The sequence below is a fragment of the Salmo salar genome, unplaced genomic scaffold, assembly GCF_905237065.1.
Source record: "Salmo salar unplaced genomic scaffold, Ssal_v3.1, whole genome shotgun sequence".
Lineage (NCBI taxonomy): Eukaryota > Metazoa > Chordata > Actinopteri > Salmoniformes > Salmonidae > Salmo > Salmo salar.
The window spans coordinates 8,886-30,363 of NW_025550374.1; the positions used below are offsets into that span (position 1 = coordinate 8,886).

Here is a 21,478-nt window from a genome sequence, read left to right on the forward strand (position 1 = left end):
TATGTCCTAAAAGGTGTCATAACTATGTTACCCAACTGTCTTACCACATCATAACCACACATATATTCTTCATTTTCTGGTATTATTGCAGTGTCCATGCTTGTAATGTTACCTTTCTCCATCCCCATCCCGCAGCTAATGTTGCTATCATTGGGCTGAAACACATATCAAGACAGCAGCACCACCTGCTGTTTACTTATTGAAAGGCCAAAGAGAAGAGCGTAGATAATGTTCACTTCTCTGACACAATATGACATTGGTCCACTTATTTTCTTTGTCTGCAATATTTTATCCTCCACTTATTTCACCTCAATCCATTTAAAAATGATAGCACGTGCTGAACGTTTATTGATGTAAGGTGTATGAGGTCTTGTGGTAGTAAAAAGTTATGAAAATGTTCTGACTTATGGTGTGTGTTTGGTTGAGTAAATCTTGGGTATCAATTAAGTAATAGTAGTTAGTAATAGTAGTTATTACTTAAGTAAAGTAATGCTTTTGGCGTCATTAGTGCCTAGGCTCGGCCTTCAAAGTTCAGAACGTCCTATAGCCCAGGAGAAACAATATCATTATCTGGAAATGTTGCCATGACAACATTGTTGATTTACCTAGGCCTGCACCACAGATAAAAAAGCTGAAGCCAGGCCCACTGTCTTCAGATATCATGTATGTTCTCATGTGCTCCATCTCTCCAATGCATTTTAATGAACTTGTCCTACATCATGTATTATTGAGTTACATTGTTGTCGGACCTCATCTATGATTCCTCTGTCAGTCAGGCGGAAATCCCGGGGGGACGGGGGGACACGACCCCCCATCCTGGGAAAAAGATGATTTGTCCCCCCCAATATATCACTGAAACATAACTATGTAATTTAAATAATATAAATAATACGCAATGAAAGCAATTATGCTGATTATAGACACTTAATAGCGCGTTTTTAAGTTTCAAAAGATTGCGACCCCCCCACCCTTTGCCTCACAATGGTTTGATCCACTGCCAGTTCCTTAGTTGGCAAGGTAACAGAGGGGTTGTATCTACTGTCTGAAAGGCACTCAATGAACGTAACTGACGTGAGGTTAATCTAGTCAATCGCGCACACACACTAGCTGAATATGCAGAGCTAGCGCGCAAATATTAACTATTAAGCTAGCTAGTACCTATTCCATTTATGTGGCGTCGTCAAAGATGGAATCTTTGCTATCGTCAATTTATTCCAAGATCAGCATGCAGATGATGTAAATTAGTGCTTCAAAGTCCCTGTGATAAGGTTAGCGATAAACTGAAGTCCAAACTGAACAGAACTACACTCTCTTCTACCATTGTCTTAAATATATTTAATGGTCTCGTTGCAAAAGCTAAATTGTCGCAAGGGAACTTTTATTTATTTATTTTATTTCACCTTTATTTAACCCGGGTAGCAAAGATTATAGCAAACACCACTGAAACTGAATTGGTGCTCGCTAGCTTTGCAAATTCAGCTATTGTTGGAAGCCAGCCAATATGAAACAAACTATTAAAATTACAAAAGGTTGCAGCATATGTTGTGTAAATGGTGAACTCATACAGCTGTCAACTCTTGTCATTTTAATCCGTTTCACATTTGCTAGCTACCTTTTAGATCGAAGCCCAAATAGAATGATAGAAGATGATAGAAGCCCATCTCCTACTGTAAATAACCTACACACGGTGTGTGTAGCCAGCCAGCCAGCCAGGTAGAAAAATGGCAGAAAAATAAAAGACGGACATCAGAGTATTTTTCAATACACCAAAACGCATAGTAAGAACCCTAGTAGCCTAATATCTCAAAGACTAGTTGATAAAATGTTCATAAGAAAGAAATGAAATTCTAATGGAAATGTTTCACAATGATGTCATTAGGCAGAGCAGGCAACAGATGGCACACAGACAGCAGAGTTGGGGACAGATATGCAGGGACAGACTGGCAGAGACAGGGAGTCTCAGGTAAGTTTGTTGAGTCTTTGTTTGGCAACATTATGAAAGGTTCTCAATTTTTTTGACTTGTAAAATAGGAACATAATTGGAAAATGCCATGGATACCCCCACTCTCAACTTAAACTGGTGACTGAACTAAGATTTGTTAAAGGCAATGGTATTGCTGTTGTGATTAGTTGTGTAGTTTTGGGTACTGGTAGTTAGGAGTACGGCAAACACCTTATTTCTTTGGTTCCTCAATATACATTTACCATATTACAATGTAGGCTATGTGTTACAGCACTACTTTTGGTGTCCCCCTCAGGAATTGCTCTTGAGAAAATTTCATGTAATTGTCCCCTCCAAAGTTGATATCAGATTTTCGCCCCTGCTGTCAGTGTAATGCATACAACTTCAAAATCAAAATGTTGTAAGTCACATACTTCGTAAACAACATATGTAGACTAACAGTGAAATGCTTACTTAGGGGCCCTTCACAACAACGTAGAGAGAAAGTAAATATAGAAATAATAGAAATGTAATAACACGTAATAATAAAAGTAATAATACATACACATTGAGTAAGGATAACATGGCTATATACACGGGGTAGTGAGTCGATGTGCAGGATAACAAGGTAATTGAGGTCGATATTTACATTTAACTAGGAATAAAGTGACTGCAACAGGATAAACAGTAACAGCTACGTATGTGATGAGTCAAATGAGTTAGTGTAAAAATATTCATTGCAGATAGTCCGGGTAGCTATTTGGTTAACTATATAACTAACTATTTAGCAGTCTTATGGCTTGGGGGTAGAAGCTGTTCACGGTCCAGACCTGGTGCATCGGTACCGCTTGCATGTCATGTTGAGGACGATTGTTTGATACCATATTTTCATTAGACTGAAGTGTGTCGAGTTTGAGATCATATCGTCATTTATTTTATTATATAAATACAGACTTTCCAGATGCTTGTTGTGTTAGATTCCACAGTTTATTGGACAATTTTATTATTTTCCTGCTTCTAAAGAAGAAAAAGCCTAAGCAAATTTCCCCAGCAGATATACATAATACTAAATTGATTGAGTTTAACTGTGACTGTAGACAGAGAGCAAATTTACTTTCACTTTTTTGCAGGAGATAGCCTGGTCCCAGATCCGTTTGTGCTTTTGCCTACTCTATTGTCATTGCCAAGCCAAACATTGTTGGTATGAAAATTCAATGAGGAGTTGGCAAGAGAGCATAAACAGAATGGTGCCCAGGCTATGGAGCAGGCTCCATACGGGAAGAAGGAATTTCCCGCTCTTTTCTCTTATTTCATTACTGTAGTAGTAAATTACATTTTCACCATGTCTCCTGCACTCTTCAACTCTCTGTTCATTCTGCTCATATTCCTCCCTAATGGTGAGTTATATCAGTTTTATGCATGATAATACCGTATTTGACTACCACTTTGAAAGTGGCGCGATATTGTTAGTGCCAATGTCGTGATCTAATTCTGTGCTTTTACAACTGTTGACAAACCTGTTAATTTCACAATACGAAATACATGTCATATTGAAGCTGTAGCTCAATCTTCTTGTTGCATGGGTAAATAGCCACCAACTCTGAATTGTTAAATAATTCGTATTTATTAGCAAAAAGTAGTAAGACAGATTTCACAGAACTAGGACAAGATACATGAGGCTTTCAGCCACTAGAGGGTGCTAATAGACTATGAGACTAATGTAACCAATGGATGCAAGGATTGACCATCCATGATATCAAAATAAATGTTTTGAGGCTATACAGTGTTTGATCAAATTTGATCTGTAAAGTTGACTAATTCAATATATACATTAAAACAAGAGTGTGACATACTTAAAAATCATTGGGCTCTCGAGTGGCGCAGTGATAAAAGACACTGCACCTCAGTACAAGAAGCGTCACGACAGTACATGTTTTGAATCCAGGCTGCGTCACATCCAGCCGTGATTGGGAGTCCCATAGGGCATAGCATAATTGGCCCACCGTCGTCAGGGTTTGGCTGGGGCAGTCCGTCATTGTAAATAAGAATTTGTTCTTACCTGACTTGCCTAGTTAAATAAAGGTTAATAAACAAAAAAATGTAGCTGAGCTATACACAAAAGTGTCTGTAAACAATTCTGGACATTAATACATTTGTTTTATTAGTGCGCACCCCTGTAACTAGCTAGCCATTTCACACCGGTTACACATGCGTATTGTGTGTTAACTGTTGACAAACCAGTTCATTTGACTATAGTAAATGCATGATTTCATCTGCAGCTCCATACTCTTACTGTATGGAATGATTGATGTCGCTCTAAAGAGTACTTTAATGTTGATGTATGCTGTGGCCTTATGCACATATCATGTACATTCTATCCTGAAATTGATAGAAATTGATAGTTTTACAACAGGTCCCATAACTTCCTCCCTCCTAGACTGGACTTCCCTTACCACCATACTCCCCCTTCTGACCATTCTGAGTACTACTAGTGTCTAAGAACTATTGTAACTGTCTTCATGCAGGGCTCTCTCAGTTGGTGAGAACACAGCAGGTTGTCACAGCAACCCTGGGAGAAGATGCAGTCTTAACCTGTGAGCTCATGAAACCCAAAGACGTGCGGCAAGTAACCTGGCAAAAAGAGACAACAGAGACGAATGAAAATGTGGCCACTTACAGCAAACGCGGTTCCAATGTCAACCCACCTTTTCAGGGGAAAGTGGAGTTTGAAGACGAGGGACTGCAGAACTGTTCTATTGTCATCAGAGGAGTGTCAAGAGGAGACGAGTCCTGCTACAAGTGTCTGTTTAACACCTTTCCAGATGGACCTATCAGTGGAACGACCTGTCTCCACGTAAATGGTAAAATCTGATAACATAATGTACTGTAAATGATTGACCCAGAACAACTTCTTCAGAACTTCAGGCAGCCATTTCATCAGCTCATACTTCCAATGTCTTGAAACCATTTATCAAAATGGAATCATTTACTAAATCATGTAAATGGAATCATTTAGTAAATAATTTAAATGGAATCATTTAGTAAATAATTTAAATGGAATCATTTAGTAAATAATTTAAATGGAATCATTTAGTAAATCATGTGCATGAAAACATTATAGTGTTTACATTCACTGTGTTTGTTGTTGTCCTATAGAGCTGTATGGACCCTCAATACTCATCACACAAACCAACAACAGTCACACCACTCTGTCCTGTTCTGCTACTGGACGACCTGCTCCTATAGTGACCTGGGATGACATGATGATAGAACATTCCACCATGGTTGATGTCACCCATCCCAATGGAACTGTCACTATGACAACTACTGTAACAGTGCTAGTGTCCAGTCTAACTAACAAAGAAGTTAGGTGTGTTGCTTCTATGTCCTTCAGTGATGTCACCAAGAATGCTTCCATGGTGATTCCAGCTTCAATTACTGGTGAGAAATGTCTATAGATCAATGTGTAATATATTGACATGATCAGGAACATGATGTCATGATGAAGTACTGCCTGTGTTCATGATGAAGTACTGTCTGTGTTCATGATGAAGTACTGCCTGTGTTCATGATGAAGTACTGTCTGTGTTTATGATGAAGTACTGTCTGTGTTTATGATGAAGTACTGTCTGTGTTCATGATGAAGTACTGTCTGTGTTCATGATGAAGTACTGTCTGTGTTCATGATGAAGTGCTGTCTGTGTTCATGATGAAGTACTGTCTGTGTTCATGATGAGGTACTGCCTGTGTTCATGATGAAGTACGGTCTGTGTTCATGATGAAGTACTGTCTGTGTTCATGATGAAGTACTGTCTGTGTTCATGATGAAGTACTGCCTGTGTTCATGATGAAGTACTGCCTGTGTTCATGATGAAGTACTGTCTGTGTTTATGATGAAGTACTGCCTGTGTTCATGATGAGGTACTGTCTGTGTTCATGATGAGGTACTGCCTGTGTTCATGGTGAGGTACTGCCTGTGTTCATGATGAAGTACTGTCTGTGTTCATGATGAAGTAGTGCCTGTGTTCATGATTAGGTACTGTCTGTGTTCATGATGAAGTACTGCCTGTGTTCATGATGAGGTACTGCCTGTGTTCATGATGAAGTACTGCCTGTGTTCATGATGAGGTACTGCCTGTGTTCATGATGAAGTACTGCCTGTGTTCATGATGAAGTACTGTCTGTGTTCATGATGAAGTACTGCCTGTGTTCATGATGAAGTACTGCCTGTGTTCATGATGAAGTACTGCCTGTGTTCATGATGAAGTACTGTCTGTGTTCATGATGAAGTACTGCCTGTGTTCATGATGAAGTACTGCCTGTGTTCATGATGAAGTACTGCCTGTGTTCATGATGAAGTACTGCCTGTGTTCATGGTGAAGTACTGTCTGTGTTCATGATGAAGTACTTCCTGTGTATTTCTGTTCTAGGTCAATCTCAGGTCTCTGATAACAAGATCAGTGGTAAGTGGTTGTTATTCTAATAATGACAGGTCATAATCAACCTATTGACTGACTCTTTTACTGTTCAACTTTCAGGTGTAGTGCAGAGCCATATTTACATGTATGAAGCGTTAGTGTGGTGTACCTGGGAATTTGACCTCTGTCTTCTCTTGTCATCTCTCTCATTCACAGGTGCAGTGGTTGGTGCAGTGATTGGTGCAGTGATGGGTTCAGTGTGTCTCATTGCTGTATTCTGTGTAATATGGCTGCAAAAGAGGAGAAAAGATACCTCTTCCAGGTAGATAAAAACTATTTCTTTGAAACTGAACAGTTACTCTGAATTGAATGTGATTTGACTGCCAGTTGTTTACCAGTTGATCTCTAATTTGATGTAGAAAACCCCCAGTTCCTGACCCTGAAATCAGCAGAACTTCCTTAAAGACACCAGCAACATCCAAACAGTAAGATGCTCATTCTAAAGAACATTTAAGAGATTATGATGGATACCTATTTGAAAGAAAACATGATAATTACATTTTCTGAGAATATGTGCTATACAGGTACATTCTTCATGATTAAATAATTGTAATGAATGAATAATGAATCAGATGATGTGGTTCTTGTCAGTACATTGTCTATTTGTATTTATTTCAGTGTCACACCATCCTCCAGTCCATCACAAATGTGAGTATCTCTTCCACATTTTTAACAGCTTTTAAGATAAATAATCATTTTATTACCTTTTGTTTTTTTCAGGTCACACTCGTCAACCAGCTCACCAAACAGCTCAGCGATCAAGCGTAGGTTGACTAAGAAGTAGGTTTACTTTCATAGTCTCTTAATGTCTTCTGTAATTTCTCTCATTGATCAAGAAACTTGGGAATGAAACTTGGAAATGTATTTCTGTGGTGTATGTTTCCTGCCGGTACATTGTCTGGTTTGATCTCTTTCACACCAAGCTCCAGTCCGTCACAAATGTGAGTATTTTTACAACTTTATTTGATTATCCCGATAGAAAGCGTGAAACAGACGATATTGAGAATGTTACAACACTTTTAGTATAAATTACAGTAACCCAAAAATCGAAACATAATTTAAAAATGTCCTCTTCTTTCAGGATACCATCCCTCAGCTCGTCTGAGAAGCGCAGGATACAACCAGCTCAGGAGGCTGTAAAGAGGTAGGTTTACAACTTCATTCTCTCACTGTCTGCTGTAGTCTCTTCTTGAGGAAGAAGCTCTGAAATGATGTACTACTGTGGTGGTCATAGAGTAGTCATGGTGACTGCATCATACACTCAGCTACATGTTAGTATCTGTTCTGTTATGTGTGTTACAGTGGCTGTCAGACCATCTTATTACCTCACAATGACCTGTGTTTTCATCCAATTGAAATATTACGTTTTCTTTCCCCCTCTTTTCTTTCTCAGGAACCTTTTCAATGACTACTGAGTGACTGTACTCATATTGCCACACACACCTGATCATTACTGACTAATCTGGTTCATGTTATTTTATCTTTAAAAGTCTGTGACAAATCAATCTGTTTTTTAAAAGCAATCCTTTTAAGATGTTGTTTTGAGCCTGTCATAACAGTTATCTTAGTTGCCTGGTTTGTCTCAGGTCATGATACTGTAGGGCCTAGGGAGAGTTGTGCAGGTCAGTTTAAAGATTGTAGGGAGAAACCAAAAAGCTCTCTGAGACATTTACAAAGACCACACACGTAAGAATGGAAAATCAACCCTATTGGACACTTCCACTAAACAATAAATATGCAGTACTGCCATCAGGCATCAGTATAGCTTTTAAATGTTTATCTTGTATATACCTTGTAAGCATGTGTATCTGTCATGTGTGTTGCTGTTTCTTTATCTTGTGTGACGTGCCACAACTGATGTTCCTTCTGGAAAATGTTTAATTTATTCTATTCAATTTAAGGTTTCAAAGGGAGGGTATATTACCAGTAAACTACCAGAATTTTGGTAACTTTCAAGTTCTGGGGGGAATTTTATAAGATCACATCGAGTGAGCTTTTTTGGGTACTTCAGATTATCACGTGTCTGTAATTATCTCTGGCCCTCTGTGTGGCCTTATCACTACATGTGAATTATTTTTACTTTTTTTTTAAGTTATTCAAGTATAAGTGACCAAAGTTGCCATACTAGAAATAATTTGTGCTGACATCAAAATGAGGGGTATTGTACAAAATAAATGAACCAGCAATTGGAAGTCTCTAACCAATCAGAATGTCAAAGCCAATGACGTGATTCATGTAAACCAACTCTGTCTCAACCAATCAGTTTCTGGGACCAATCAGAATGGTGAGAATGTTTTCACATTCTTAAGACGTCGGTGAGGAAAGCAAATCCAGACTCATGGTGGAGAAGAAACGCTAGTGAGCGTGGTGTTTGGTAGGAGCGATGTGGATGGATAGTCAGGCTAACTGATGTGCAGGAAGGAAATGACAGACAGGCCACCATGAAACAGTTCTCATGCTTTAAATAGACTGGCCTTGCATCCACAGAAGTACATAGGCTACAGCATACATACATTTTTGGGGAAAACAGTTATAATAAATCATATCCAGCTAGTTACTAGTTGTTTGGTGTGTTTTTTTAATTAACATATGCACTTAAACATGTAGCCTAATTAATGTAGCCAGGCCTATATAGGAAACGGAAACTATAAAACAGGTCTACATTAATATTCTGTGTTCTAAAGTTACAGTTTGAATTCAGTGGCAGTTGGGATTTTTACTGATTTCGCATTCATGTTTATGACAGGAAAAAATTTGTATTTTACAACAGTACACTGACACCTGGTGGAAAAGATTATGATTTTGGGATCAGGTGATCTCCACAGAAACATGCTTTGTTCTAACCGCAAACAACAGAACAGCTATACTTTTTTAGACATGTACTGTATATAACACTTGTATTTCCATAACAGATGTGCAGCCTGCAGACACTATGTGTTGATATTTACAACAACCACAGAACATCTACAGTAAAGGAGAGGCTGATATATGGCAAGTCAGACAAAGAAAGAAATTGCATTTTCAGTAATCAAAATAATCACAGTAAATGCATATCTACCACTCTACCGTATAGCTGTATAGCTAGCTGTTACGAGAAGGTGTCTAATGCCATGTCGTCATTGGTCAACGGTGCCAGAGGGTCAGGGGTTAGGATGTGGCAGCTGTAGAGTTGAGTAAAGCCCATTGTCTCTCCTTGTGAACATGTTGAAGGGCTCCATGTCCTGTTGCTCCTCCTACAAAGACATTAACAATATGTCACCATATTACACAGTAGAATCTTATATGGGCTCTGGAAAATTCAACAGAAAATGTAAAAGAGCGCAGTCTGCAGGGGCCTCATTAATAAACGCTGCATACGCACAAACGCTAACTTTAGACCATGAGTACGCACAGTTTCAAGTGGTTGAAATATTGCATTACAAGAATGCATACGTAGCCTAGTATTAGCATTGTGCAGGAATATATAACACTCTTATTCAGAACAGTAAAACAGGTAGCTAAATATAATGCAATCATTCGCGGTTAGTGAGAAGTGCGAAAAAAATCTATTTTATATTTGCATTGTAAAATAATTAGGTGTCCTTGCTAAGCAAAGCACAACTCTAGATTTCTTCTTCCTATTATTATTATATTTATTCTGCTCACTCTAAAGTTTACAAGATTTAAGCTATTAAAATGAAACCAACTTCCAAATGTCCAGACTGCCCCAACTTAGATTGCTTGTCAAAGTATTTTTGATGCTGTGTATACTTTTTGAGCTATAGCCATTTAAAATGTTCTTAAGTTAACACGGGTTTGAATGAGAACCATAGGAATAAATATATTGGGTCAGCATTGAGACCAGGATCTCGTTTGTAAGGGAGCCCTGTGAACATGAACATACAATACATAATATCAATACAGTAAATACAACAAGATCAATCAAAACAAACACTAAATTCAAGGTGACCTGAAGGATATTCCATGAGCTGAGGCATAAAAACTAAAATAATTTGTCCCCAGGTCAGTGGAGACCTGCGGGTCCTCCAGAACCAGCCAGTCCAGAGAGCGGGTCTGAAAATTGCTGGATCTCCAGTCAATACATGAGCTGAGGTAGTGGGGGGAGTCTCTGAAGAACCGCTTTATATACAAAAAGTATCCAATTCTGGGCCCTTCTCTGGTAGTCAGAGACTCTCGGGTAAGAAAACTATACAAAATGCAGTGATGTGTATGAAAATTGTCCCCAGTGACAAAACGCAGTGCTAAGTGATAGACTGAATCTAAAGGTTTAAAACTGAGGCTGCCACATGCATGTAGATTATATTACCGTAATAAAACACTGGGAGAAGCGTTGCTTGAACAATCTTCCTTATACTTTCCAAAGTGAGGCAGGATTTATTTCTATAAAAGAAACCAATCTTAATTCTCAACTTCTGTGTCAGTTTTTCAATGTGTTTTATCTTCATCCCAATACCCAAGTACTTATAATGGGGAACTTGCTCAATATGGGCTCCCTTCAATGTGCAAATGTGGGTCAATATTGCATGTCCTCAGGGTCAATATTACGAGACCTACAGAACAACATTCATTTGGTTTTATTAGCATTTAGCAGTAGTTTAAGATCAGTAAGTGATTTTTGAATTGAGTTAAACCCATGCTGAAGGGCATGAATGGCCTGCTGTACTGAGGGGGCGCAGGAGTAAATAACTGTCCTCCACGTAGAGATGAATGTTACAGGTTTAAACAGATAGACTAATATAATTTATATAAATAGTGAAGAGAACAGGGACCAAAATTGACCCCTGTGGCACACCTTTCGTAATATTGAGGAAACTAGATTTGATAGCGTCAGTAAGCAAACATTGTGTCCTGTCTGTTAGATAGTTCTTGAACAAATTGCATAATGCCTGATCTAGGCCTATTTCAGACAACCTTAGAACAAGTAAGAAATGGTCAACTGTATCAAATGCCTTTGACAAGTCAAAACACAAGGCAGCACAATGATTTTATGGTCTAAACAATGTAGCACATCATCTAAGTGTTGCTGCTGAAACAGTGCTATGTCCACGTCTAAAACCAGATTGGTGTTAATTAAGAATAGAATGAGAAGTTAAAAAACTTTCTAAATTCTAGTTTTCAGAAGCTATTTTATGAAATAGGTGGCTCACTGAAGCAAAGTGGTTATTAAAAGCACTACAAATGTCCATCTTATCTGTTATGGAGAGGCTGTTATAACCTGCAGGGGTAATGAGGGGATGGAATTTTGTTTCAGAGATTTGACTACCTTCCAGAAGGCACCTGAATTCTCACCATTCTCAGATGCACAGTTCAACAAGTATGTTGATTTAGCTTTTCTAACCAGGGATAAACATCTATTTCTCATGCATCTGAAGGACTGCCAGTCTTACGTAGAATCAGTTAGCCTTAGCCCACACTAAATTTCTCTCTTGAAGTTTCTCTGATAGTTCATGTGTGAATTAGCTCTATCTCTTACCCTTAGTTTATTGAACAGAGCAGGCTTATCTACAACAGAGTTGAGCAAAGAAGTAAACAATTTAGGGCCTGATCTGAGTCGGTCACAACCCCCTTTCAACAAGAATTGTTGTTAATTCAAATTCCTATCATTTCTCTTTGTAATAATGCAAGGGCAAGATTTAGATAGATTTTTAGCTCTTATACAGGCAACGGGACAATAGTCACTGAACTCATTAGCAAAAATTGGCTGTATACTTATGAGGAGCATTTGTCAAAATAATACCTAAAAGAGTATATTTTTCATGTTGTTTAAAGTTGGGGCGGTTTGGTTCAGCGGAGTTAGATTTAGATCAATGAAGATAACTTTCAGCCTATCAGAAGCTGGCATCAACTAATCCAGATTAAGATCACCACAAAATTAATAATTCAGAGTTAGTATAGTTAGATAGCAAATCAGACAATTGGCTAAGAGCACATGTTGAGGCAAAGGGAGGGCAATAAATTCCCACTAGTGTAATTTGGGCATTATTACAGAGGTAGCTATTAAAAATGATCCTGCTCCTTGGCCAATTAATCTAAAATATTAACTTTAAAACATTCAGGCTATCCTAACTTCTAATAAAAAAATATATATTTTCATCAACTATATTCATTTGCATAGATTTGCATAAACTACTCAACAACAGTAACTCTTGAACCATTCAAGCTAGAAACACTACACCAACTTTCACATGTTCAGGCTATCCTATCAATCAATCTGACCACAACCACATAGCTACTGACCACAGCCACAAAACTACTAACAACAACTAGTGAACCACAATTACACAACTACGGACCACACAACTACAGACCACAACCACAAAAGTACTGACCACAACTACTGAGCAGTACTGACCACAACTACTGACCACAAGCACAAAACGACTGACCACACAACAACTGACCACTATCACACAACGACTGACCACAACCACAGAATACTGACCACACAACTACTGACCACAACCCCACACCTACTGACCACACATCTACTGACCACAACCACAAAATGTCTGACCACAACCACACAGCTACTGACCACAATGACTGACCACAACCACGCAACTACTGACCACACAACCACACAACTACTGACCACAGCCCCACACCTACTGACCACACATCTACTGACCACAACCACAAAATGTCTGACCACAACCACACAGCTACTGACCACAATGACTGACCACAACCACGCAACTACTGACCACACAACCACACAACTACTGACCACAACCACAAAACAATTGACCACAACTACTGACCGCTTCTTCCCAGAACAACTGACCACACAACTAATGACCCGCAACTACTGACCACAACTACTGAACCATAGCTACTTACCACAACCACAAAACTACTTACCACAACTACAACTACTGACTAGAGGTCGACCGATTATGATTTTTCAACGCCGATGACGATTATTGGAGGACCAAAGAAAGCCGCTACCGATTAATCGGACGATTTTATATATTTTTTGGTAATAATGACAATTACAACAATACTGAATGAACACTTATTTTAACTTAATATAATACATCAATAAAATCAATTTAGCCTCAAATAAATTATGAAACATGTTCAATTTGGTTTAAATAATGCAAAAACAAAGTGTTGGAGAAGAAAGTAAAAGTGCAATATGTGCCATGTAAAAAATCTAACATTTAAGTTCCTTGCTCAGAACATGAGAACATGAGAACATATGAAAGCTGGTGGTTCCTTTTAACATGAGTCTTCAATATTCCCAGGTAAGAAGTTTTAGGTTGTAGTTATATGACTATTTCTCTCTATACCATTTGTATTTCATATACCTTTGACTATTGGATGTTCTTATAGGCACTTTAGTATTGCCAGTGTAACAGTATAGCTTCCTTCCCTCTCTTCGCTCCTACCTGGGCTCGAACCAGGAACACATCGACAACAGCCACCCTCGAAGCAGCGTTACCCATGCAGAGCAAGGGGAACAACTACTCCAAGTCTCAGAGCGAGTGACGTTTGAAACGCTATTAGCACGCACCCCGCTAACTAGCTAGCCATTTCACATAGGTTACACCAGCCTAATCTCGGGAGTTGATAGGCTTGAAGTCATAAAGTGCACAATACTTGAAGCATTGCGAAGAGCTGCTGGCAAACGCACGAAAGTGCTGTTTGAATGAATGCTTACGAGCCTGCTGGTGCCTACCATCGCTCAGTCAGACTGCTCTATCAAATCATAGACTTAATTATAACACACAGAAATACGAGCCTTTGGCCATTAAAATGGTCGAATCCAGAAACTATCATTTTGAAAACAAAACGTTTATTCTTTCAGTGAAATACGGAACGGTTCCGTATTTTATCTAACGGAAGTCTAAATATTGCTGTTACATTGTACAACCTTCAATGTCATGTCATAATTATGTACAATTCTGGCAAATTAATTACGGCCTTTGTTAAGAATAAATGGACTTCACACAGTTCACAATGAGCCAGGCGGCCCAAACTGCTGCATATACCCTGACTGCTTGCACAGAACGCAAGAGAAGGGACACAATTTCACTAATTATAAGAAATTCATGTTAGCAGGCAATATTATCTAAATATGCAGGTTTAAAAATCTATACTTGTGTATTGATTTTAAAGAAGGGCATTGATGTTTATAGTTAGGTACATTGGTGCAACGATGGTGCTTTTTTGCAAATGCGCTTGTTAAATCATCACCCGTTTGTCGAAGTAGGCTGTGATTCAATGAGAAATTAACAGGCACCGCATCGATTATATGCAACGCAGGACACGCTAGATAAACTAGTAATATCATCAACCATGTGTAGTTAACTAGTGATTATGTTAAGATTGATTGTTTTTCATAAGATAAGTTTAATGCTAGCTAGCAACTTACCTTGGCTTCTTGCTGCCCTCACGTAACAGGTAGTCAGCCTGCCACGCCTGCGTGGAGTGCAATGTAAGGCAGGTGGTTAGAGCGTTGGACTAGTAACCGGAAGGTTGCAAAAACTAATCCCCGAGCTGACAAGGTAAAAATCTGTCGTTCTGCCCCTGAACAAGGCAGTTAACCCACTGTTCCTAGGCCGTCATTGAAAATAAGAATGTGTTCTTAACTGACTTGCCTAGTTAAATAGAAAAATAAAAATTAAATCGGTGTCCAAAAATACTGATTACCGATTGTTATGAAAACTTGAAATCGGCCCTAATTAATCGCCCATTCCGATTAATCGGTCGACCTCTACTACTGACCACGTCCATACTGTAGGGCCCAAAGAACCAGCAACAGAACAACACAACTACTGACCACAACCACACAAATACTGACCACATAACTACTGACAACAACTACTGACCACAACCACACAACTACTGACCACAGCGACAAACACCACCCCAACGATCACATGTGCAGACTGACAAAACGTATATGCATTTTCATAAATTAGCATACACTACTCAACAACAGTAACTCTTGAACCGTTCAAGCTAGAAACACTAAACCAACTTTCAAATGTTCAGGCTATAATATCCTATCTACCAATCAATCAATCTGACCACAAATACTGACCACAACCACACAGCTACTGACCACAACTACTAACCAAAATGACTGACCACAATCACACAGCTACTGACCACACAACTACTGGCCACAACTACACAGCTACTGACCACAATCATACAGCTACTGACCACACAACTACTGACCACAACCACGCAACTACTAACCACACAACTACTGACCGCACAGCCACTGACCACAGCTACTGACCACAGCCACAAAAGATTGACCACAACTATTGACCACAACAACTGACCACAACCACACAACTACTGAACACACAACTAATGACCACAACTATTGGCCACATCCATACTGTAGGGCCCAAAGAACCAGAAACAGAACAACACAACTACTGATCACAACCACTGACCACATAACGACTGACAACAACGACTGACCACAACCACACAACTACTGACCACATCTATACTGTAGGGCCCAAAGAACATACAACACAACCAAACAAACCACACAACTACTGACCACAACTGCTGACCACAACTACTGACCATGTCCATACTGTAAGGCCTAAAGAACCTACAACACAACCACACAACTACTGACCACAACTACTGACCACAGCTACAAACACCACCTCAATGATGACATGTGCAGACTACACATCTTTTTGCTATCAGTCCTACTTCATAAACTATGAAGCTTGTTGTATCCCCATTCATTTCAATTGCGGAATGTAGGGTTCAACATTCAAAACTGAAATCACTGCCACAAAACATTCCGAATGTTCAAACTAAAGCATTTTGAGAGCTTTCAAACCCATTCTATGGCTTATGAGGATATAATACTCACTGTAGCCTACTATACTAGCCCACTATAACCCACTATAATAACTTCACACTTACAAACCACCCCAAAATAGGTCACTATAACTAAAACATAGCCTATGAAAACCCTTTTACTACCATTGCTACTACTACCATTACTATTGCCTTCACTACCAGTACTACTATTTCACAACCATACATACTTCAAGACAAGCAAACACACCACATTTACTTCAGTAAATGCCATTTTCTAGTTAGAAATAGGCATATTTTTAGTATTTATTTCATTTCCATGATTGCAGAAAAATCTCCTCACCTTTTCTGACTGTGATGGTTTCATAGCCTATAGGCTTACAAGTTAGGATAGGCTACCATTCATCACATTTGTTATTTAAGTCACGTGTAGCTCAGTTGGTAGCGCATGGCCAGGGTTGTGGGTTCGATTCCCATGGGGGACCAGTATGAAAATGTATGTACTCACTACTGTAAGTCGCTCTGGATAACAGCGTCTGCTAAATGACTGAATCGTAAATATAATTAGACCCACTTCACAGTACCAAATGGATAAGCTACTTTGCTCTATGCGAGCCGATCCGAGCGCAGTTTAACAGAAGAACAGAAGGTTCACCTTTTCCATTGACGTTTGTAGGCTACGTCTGAATACTGTACTGTCAAATTTCTCGACTAGACAATACTTAATGTATAAACATAATATAAATGACCATTTAATTGGGCCTATTAAGCTATAATATCATGCGAAAGGGAGTGCGGTTTATAACAGCTGACTTTAACAGAAGAACAGACAGTTGATATTTTATATTGAAGTGAGTAGGCTACCACTGTAAGTAGGCCTATACTGTAGTTGTAATTTCTATCTGAGTAGACAATGTTTCAGAATTCACAGCCAGTGCAGCATATTAAAAAGTTACAATCTGTTTACAGGTCCACAACAATTTGCAATAGGTTTTTTCAGCAAATGTCACTGTAAAAGTTTAAAACATTCTGCCAACACCTCCAGAGACATTTTATCAAGCTCGCCAACTGCTATTTAGAAACGGCCATGGTTTAATTTCAGTACACAGCAAAATAGGTCGTTACTGTCACCATAAAAGGTTTTTCAGGCAGATTTTAATGCTCATTCACAAGTGAACAGGTTCAGGGTGGGTCTGATTTATAACGGGAAGCATGCGTATGTATGGCATCCACCAAGTTTATACATCTCAATTTGTAAGTGTGCAGTCTTTTCAGAAATGGCGCATGCAGATATTTATTGTGAAATGAACACAACGGTTATAAATGAGGACCCAGATGCCTTCATCTGACTAACAGGCAACAGCAAGCAGTGTTGTGGCACCTCGTTGACGGTTCCAGACACTTGTAGCTGTGTTCTCCTGTTGAGCAAAAAATAACAAGAGTTAACATAGCACCAAATGAAACATGTTTTACACAGCACATTTTCCGGAGCTAAATGATTGTGGGCAGTGTACGTGTTTTTTTCACCACACTCGTTTTTGACAGGAAATGAGAAGTGAGAAGCCACAACAGTGCAGCTATTGGAAACTACTCACTGGTCACAGATGTCAGTTGAACATCTAGCCTAGTTTCGTTTTACATTTTGGTTGAAGCCCCCATGAACTCATAGCATTGCATGTAAGTCTGACACCAATTCAGTACTATATCCTCATTGTAGAACTAAAATATATTTGGGAATGCATAATTTCTACAACAGTTCTTCCAAGTAATTATTCAAATACCAAAAATCTGTCAAACACTCATGACAGAAACTCTTTTAACCAAACTATTAGTTTTATCTTACCTGAGATGAATTTTCCTCATGATTACGCCACCAAACACCAGGGCAGCTACACATGCTGCAACGCCTGTTATCATCCCCCAATAGAAGAGACTGTTGTCTGTGGCCTGTTGCACTTGGGTTCCTGAGAAAGGGGAAAATATATATTATGATCTTGTATGTTTCTCTTCCGCCATCTTGTTCATTTACATTAAGGCAACATGTTGTTGACAGTATCTACATTTTAAGACATTATTACATGTATTGATGACAAAATCCAATATTGTGACTACAGAAATTCTCAGTTCTGTCAGGTGTAAGTTCTATGACAGATGTTACGAAACAAGACCACAAAACACTGACAGAACATAAAGGTAAGCACATGACAGGCATGCCACTAAATATGTGGTGATAAGATATGCTGGAGTTCATTTTAAAATGATTGTGAACAATCCCATCAGACCAAACACTTACCATTGACAGAAATATCTATGTTTATATCAGAATTGCCATTATAATGTGTACAAACACAGGTGTAGTTCCCTTCATCAGATGGTTGTATGTTGGTAATGTGTAGAAACACTCTGTCATTCTCTGTCTGTAGTGTGACTCTGGGGTCACAAGTGCTGTTGGTATGATTTGTCTCAAATTCTAGTGCAATTTCACACTCATGACCCTCACGTATAACTCTATATTTGTGACATACTACAACAATGATGTCAGTGAGAGTTTGGTTTGGGCAGAGAAGAGTGGCATCTGCTCCTCCGGTCTCCAATGTTTTCTCTTGAGTCACTGTAAACAGGAAGAGAAACAGATTGTGAGTATATTATTCATGAGATCGGTTTGATTGAGCATGAGTAGTACTATCAATTCTCATTAATAAAAAGTCCCATTTCAGTCTACAGAAATTACTACAGACACAAATGGATGTTTTACAATGGTAAAAAGAAACCTGGCACAATAAAAAGTTACTTTACTGAATTGTTAATGCCCAAATGAAGACGACCCAAAGTGAAATAATGACCTCATACCAAAACTATCTCAATGTAACAGGAATATAATATGGGGGGGTTTAACTGTGTACGGGATGCAACTCTAAACAAGTCATCAACTAAACTATATCCTCTTCTTAACATGTCTAAGGTATTAAACCACAACATTAAAGAGATGGGTCTGTGTGAACTGTGGAGATAGAAACATCCAACTGAAAGACAATACTCCTATTACTCTCACCTCCAAAACTCATATTCAGTCATTTACTTATTTATTATAAACTTGGCTTTAATTGACTGTTTCTGAATGCAAATACCTTCCTATAATAATTATGGACAATAGTCCATTGTCTTTCACGTTTAAGCTCAACCTCCTATGCCAATAGCAGAGACATAGAGATCCAACACAATGTTTCTTGGAGATAAGGAGTTTACCTCATATCGCAACACACAGATAGACATGTTTTTGGAAATTAATGTAGACAATGAAGTATGTCCAACTGTAGTCTAGGAAACTCTTAAATCATACATGAGAGGTTGTATCATGTCTTACTCTTCACATAAGAAAAATAAGACCAATATCGAATTAGAAATACTAGAACAGAAAATCCACGACTTAGAAAGAAAACACAGTTTAGATAGAAATGTTGACACCCGTCAACAGTTGAACACTTTGAAGATTGAATATAACACAATAAACTCTCGATCTGCAGAGAGTCTTTAAAATATTTTATCACAATCTGTATCAATCCCAAAACAAAAATTCAAAGGAATATATAGACATTTTCCTCAATAAGGCCATTTGACCAATTATAAATGACCCAGAGAAAAGGAATATGGATTAAACATTACCCCAGGTGAACTGTTGGAGGCCATCAATAATCTACAGATTGGGAAATCTCCTAGTAATGATGGATTCCCAGTGGAATGTTATAGACACTTTAATCCCAGATTACTAAGGCCTATGTTATTATGCTCACAGCAGCTCTAGAGAAAAATGAACTTCCCCAGTCACTATGTTTGGCTACAATCACCCTACTTAAAAAGAAAGATAATGATCCACTGTCATGCGGATCTTCTGCCCAGTATAACTTTTGAATGTGGATTACAAAATCATTGCTAAGGTATTGGCTTTTCGTTGGCATAGAAACAGTAATGCAAAGGTTAATTCACTCAGATCTAACAGGGTTTATAAGAAAAAGGATGTCTTCAGACAATCTCCACAGTTTTTTTCAATGTAATCCATCATACCCCCATCAAATTCATGAGGTGGAAAGAAACAACATTGCCAGGCACCCTTATTTGGAATAACCCCACCTTACCTCCAGCATTTAGTGATGACACCTTTAAGTCATGTTCCAAAGTGGCATCATGAATTTTTAACATGTTTACTATGATGGATCTATACTGTCATTGAATGAATCACATTATCCAAGGCCGATTTCTTTCAGTTCTCACAACTCAGAAATCATATTCAATCACTTCAACAGAATCTGGATGAACCTAAGGCATCTAGCATAGAAAACATACTGAAAGAAGCTGCTACGACAAAGAAGTTGATTGCCAAGTTATATCAAGAGCTGATTGAAACTCTTCCCGATGGTTCAGAACCTATAATGAACAAATGGTAAACAGATATAAATGAACAAATGGAGGATAACCATTGGTCACAGATATGTCCGTTTTAACATCCGTTTTGTCACCAAAGCCCCATATACTACCCACCACTGCGACCTGTACGCTCTCGTTGGCTGGCCTTCGCTTCATAATCGTCGCCAAACCCACTGGCTCCAGGTCATCTACAAGACCCTGCTAGGTAAAGTCCCCCCTTATCTCCGCTCACTGGTCACCATAGCAGCACCCACCTGTAGCACGCGCTCCAGCAGGTATATCTCTCTGGTCACCCCCAAAGCCAATTCCTCCTTTGGCCGTCTCTCTTTCCAGTTCTCTGCTGCCAATGACTGGAACGAACTACAAAAATCTCTGAAACTGGAAACACTTATCTCCCTCACTAGCTTTAAGCACCAGCTGTCAAAGCAGCTCACAGATCACTGCACCTGTACATAGCCTATCTATAATTTAGCCCAAACAACTACCTCTTCCCCTACTGTATTTATTTATTTTATTTATTTTATTTTGCTCCTTTGCACCCCATTATCTCTATTTCTACTTTGCACTTTCTTCTACTACAAATCTACCATTCCAGTGTTTTACTTGCTATATTGTATTTACTTCGCCACCATGGACTTTTTTTGCCTTTACCTCCCTTATCTCACCTCATTTGCTCACATTGTACATAGACTTATTTTTCTACTGTATTATTGACTGTATATTTGTTTTACTCCATGTGTAACTCTGTGTTGTTGTATGTTGTCGAACTGCTTTGCTTTATCTTGGCCAGGTCGCAATTGTAAATTAGAACTTGTTCTCAACTTGCCTACCT

General features: G+C 38.7%; 2 protein-coding genes across 3 annotated transcripts; one reads left to right on the forward strand and one right to left on the reverse strand.

Moving 5' to 3' along the window:
* Positions 1–3,243: 3,243 nt before the first annotated feature.
* On the forward strand, positions 3,244–8,941 carry LOC123739332 (nectin-1). 2 transcript variants are annotated; one of them, XM_045713735.1, is made up of 11 exons: positions 3,244–3,339; positions 4,468–4,803; positions 5,099–5,383; positions 6,373–6,405; positions 6,577–6,682; positions 6,780–6,845; positions 7,039–7,068; positions 7,141–7,200; positions 7,344–7,361; positions 7,502–7,564; positions 7,814–8,941. In XM_045713735.1, exons 1-11 carry the CDS (start codon positions 3,285–3,287, stop codon positions 7,833–7,835), a joined length of 1,074 nt encoding a protein of 357 aa, XP_045569691.1. In that variant the 5' UTR covers positions 3,244–3,284; the 3' UTR covers positions 7,836–8,941. The 2 variants fall into 2 exon arrangements, with proteins under 2 accessions (XP_045569691.1, XP_045569692.1); XM_045713736.1 differs by having other exon boundaries at positions 6,589–6,682.
* Positions 8,942–9,190: 249 nt separating this feature from the next.
* LOC123739331 (uncharacterized) lies at positions 9,191–20,421 on the reverse strand. The gene is made up of 5 exons (XM_045713734.1): positions 20,358–20,421; positions 18,518–18,835; positions 18,068–18,188; positions 17,606–17,642; positions 9,191–9,653 (listed from the first exon to the last, which is right to left on the reverse strand). The coding sequence occupies exons 1-5, from the start codon at positions 20,419–20,421 to the stop codon at positions 9,561–9,563; spliced, it is 633 nt and encodes a 210-aa protein (XP_045569690.1). The 3' UTR covers positions 9,191–9,560.
* Positions 20,422–21,478: the final 1,057 nt, after the last annotated feature.

What these genes read in the sequence shown, in the direction of transcription:
- LOC123739332 (XM_045713735.1), top strand. Translation starts at nt 3,285, where the DNA reads ATGTCTCCTGCACTCTTCAACTCTCTGTTCATTCTGCTCATATTCCTC. An exon ending in GACCTGTCTCCACGTAAATG is followed by an intron (nt 4,804 to 5,098) that starts GTAAAATCTGAT and finishes GTTGTCCTATAG; the next exon opens with AGCTGTATGGACCCTCAATA. An exon ending in GCTCAGGAGGCTGTAAAGAG is followed by an intron (nt 7,565 to 7,813) that starts GTAGGTTTACAA and finishes TTTCTTTCTCAG; the next exon opens with GAACCTTTTCAATGACTACT.
- LOC123739331 (XM_045713734.1), bottom strand. Translation starts at nt 20,421, where the DNA reads ATGTTAAAAATTCATGATGCCACTTTGGAACATGACTTAAAGGTGTCA. An exon ending in GTCATCACTAAATGCTGGAG is followed by an intron (nt 18,836 to 20,357) that starts GTAAGGTGGGGT and finishes TCCTGTTTACAG; the next exon opens with TGACTCAAGAGAAAACATTG. An exon ending in TGTCTGGAACCGTCAACGAG is followed by an intron (nt 9,654 to 17,605) that starts GTGCCACAACAC and finishes ATGTCTTTGTAG; the next exon opens with GAGGAGCAACAGGACATGGA.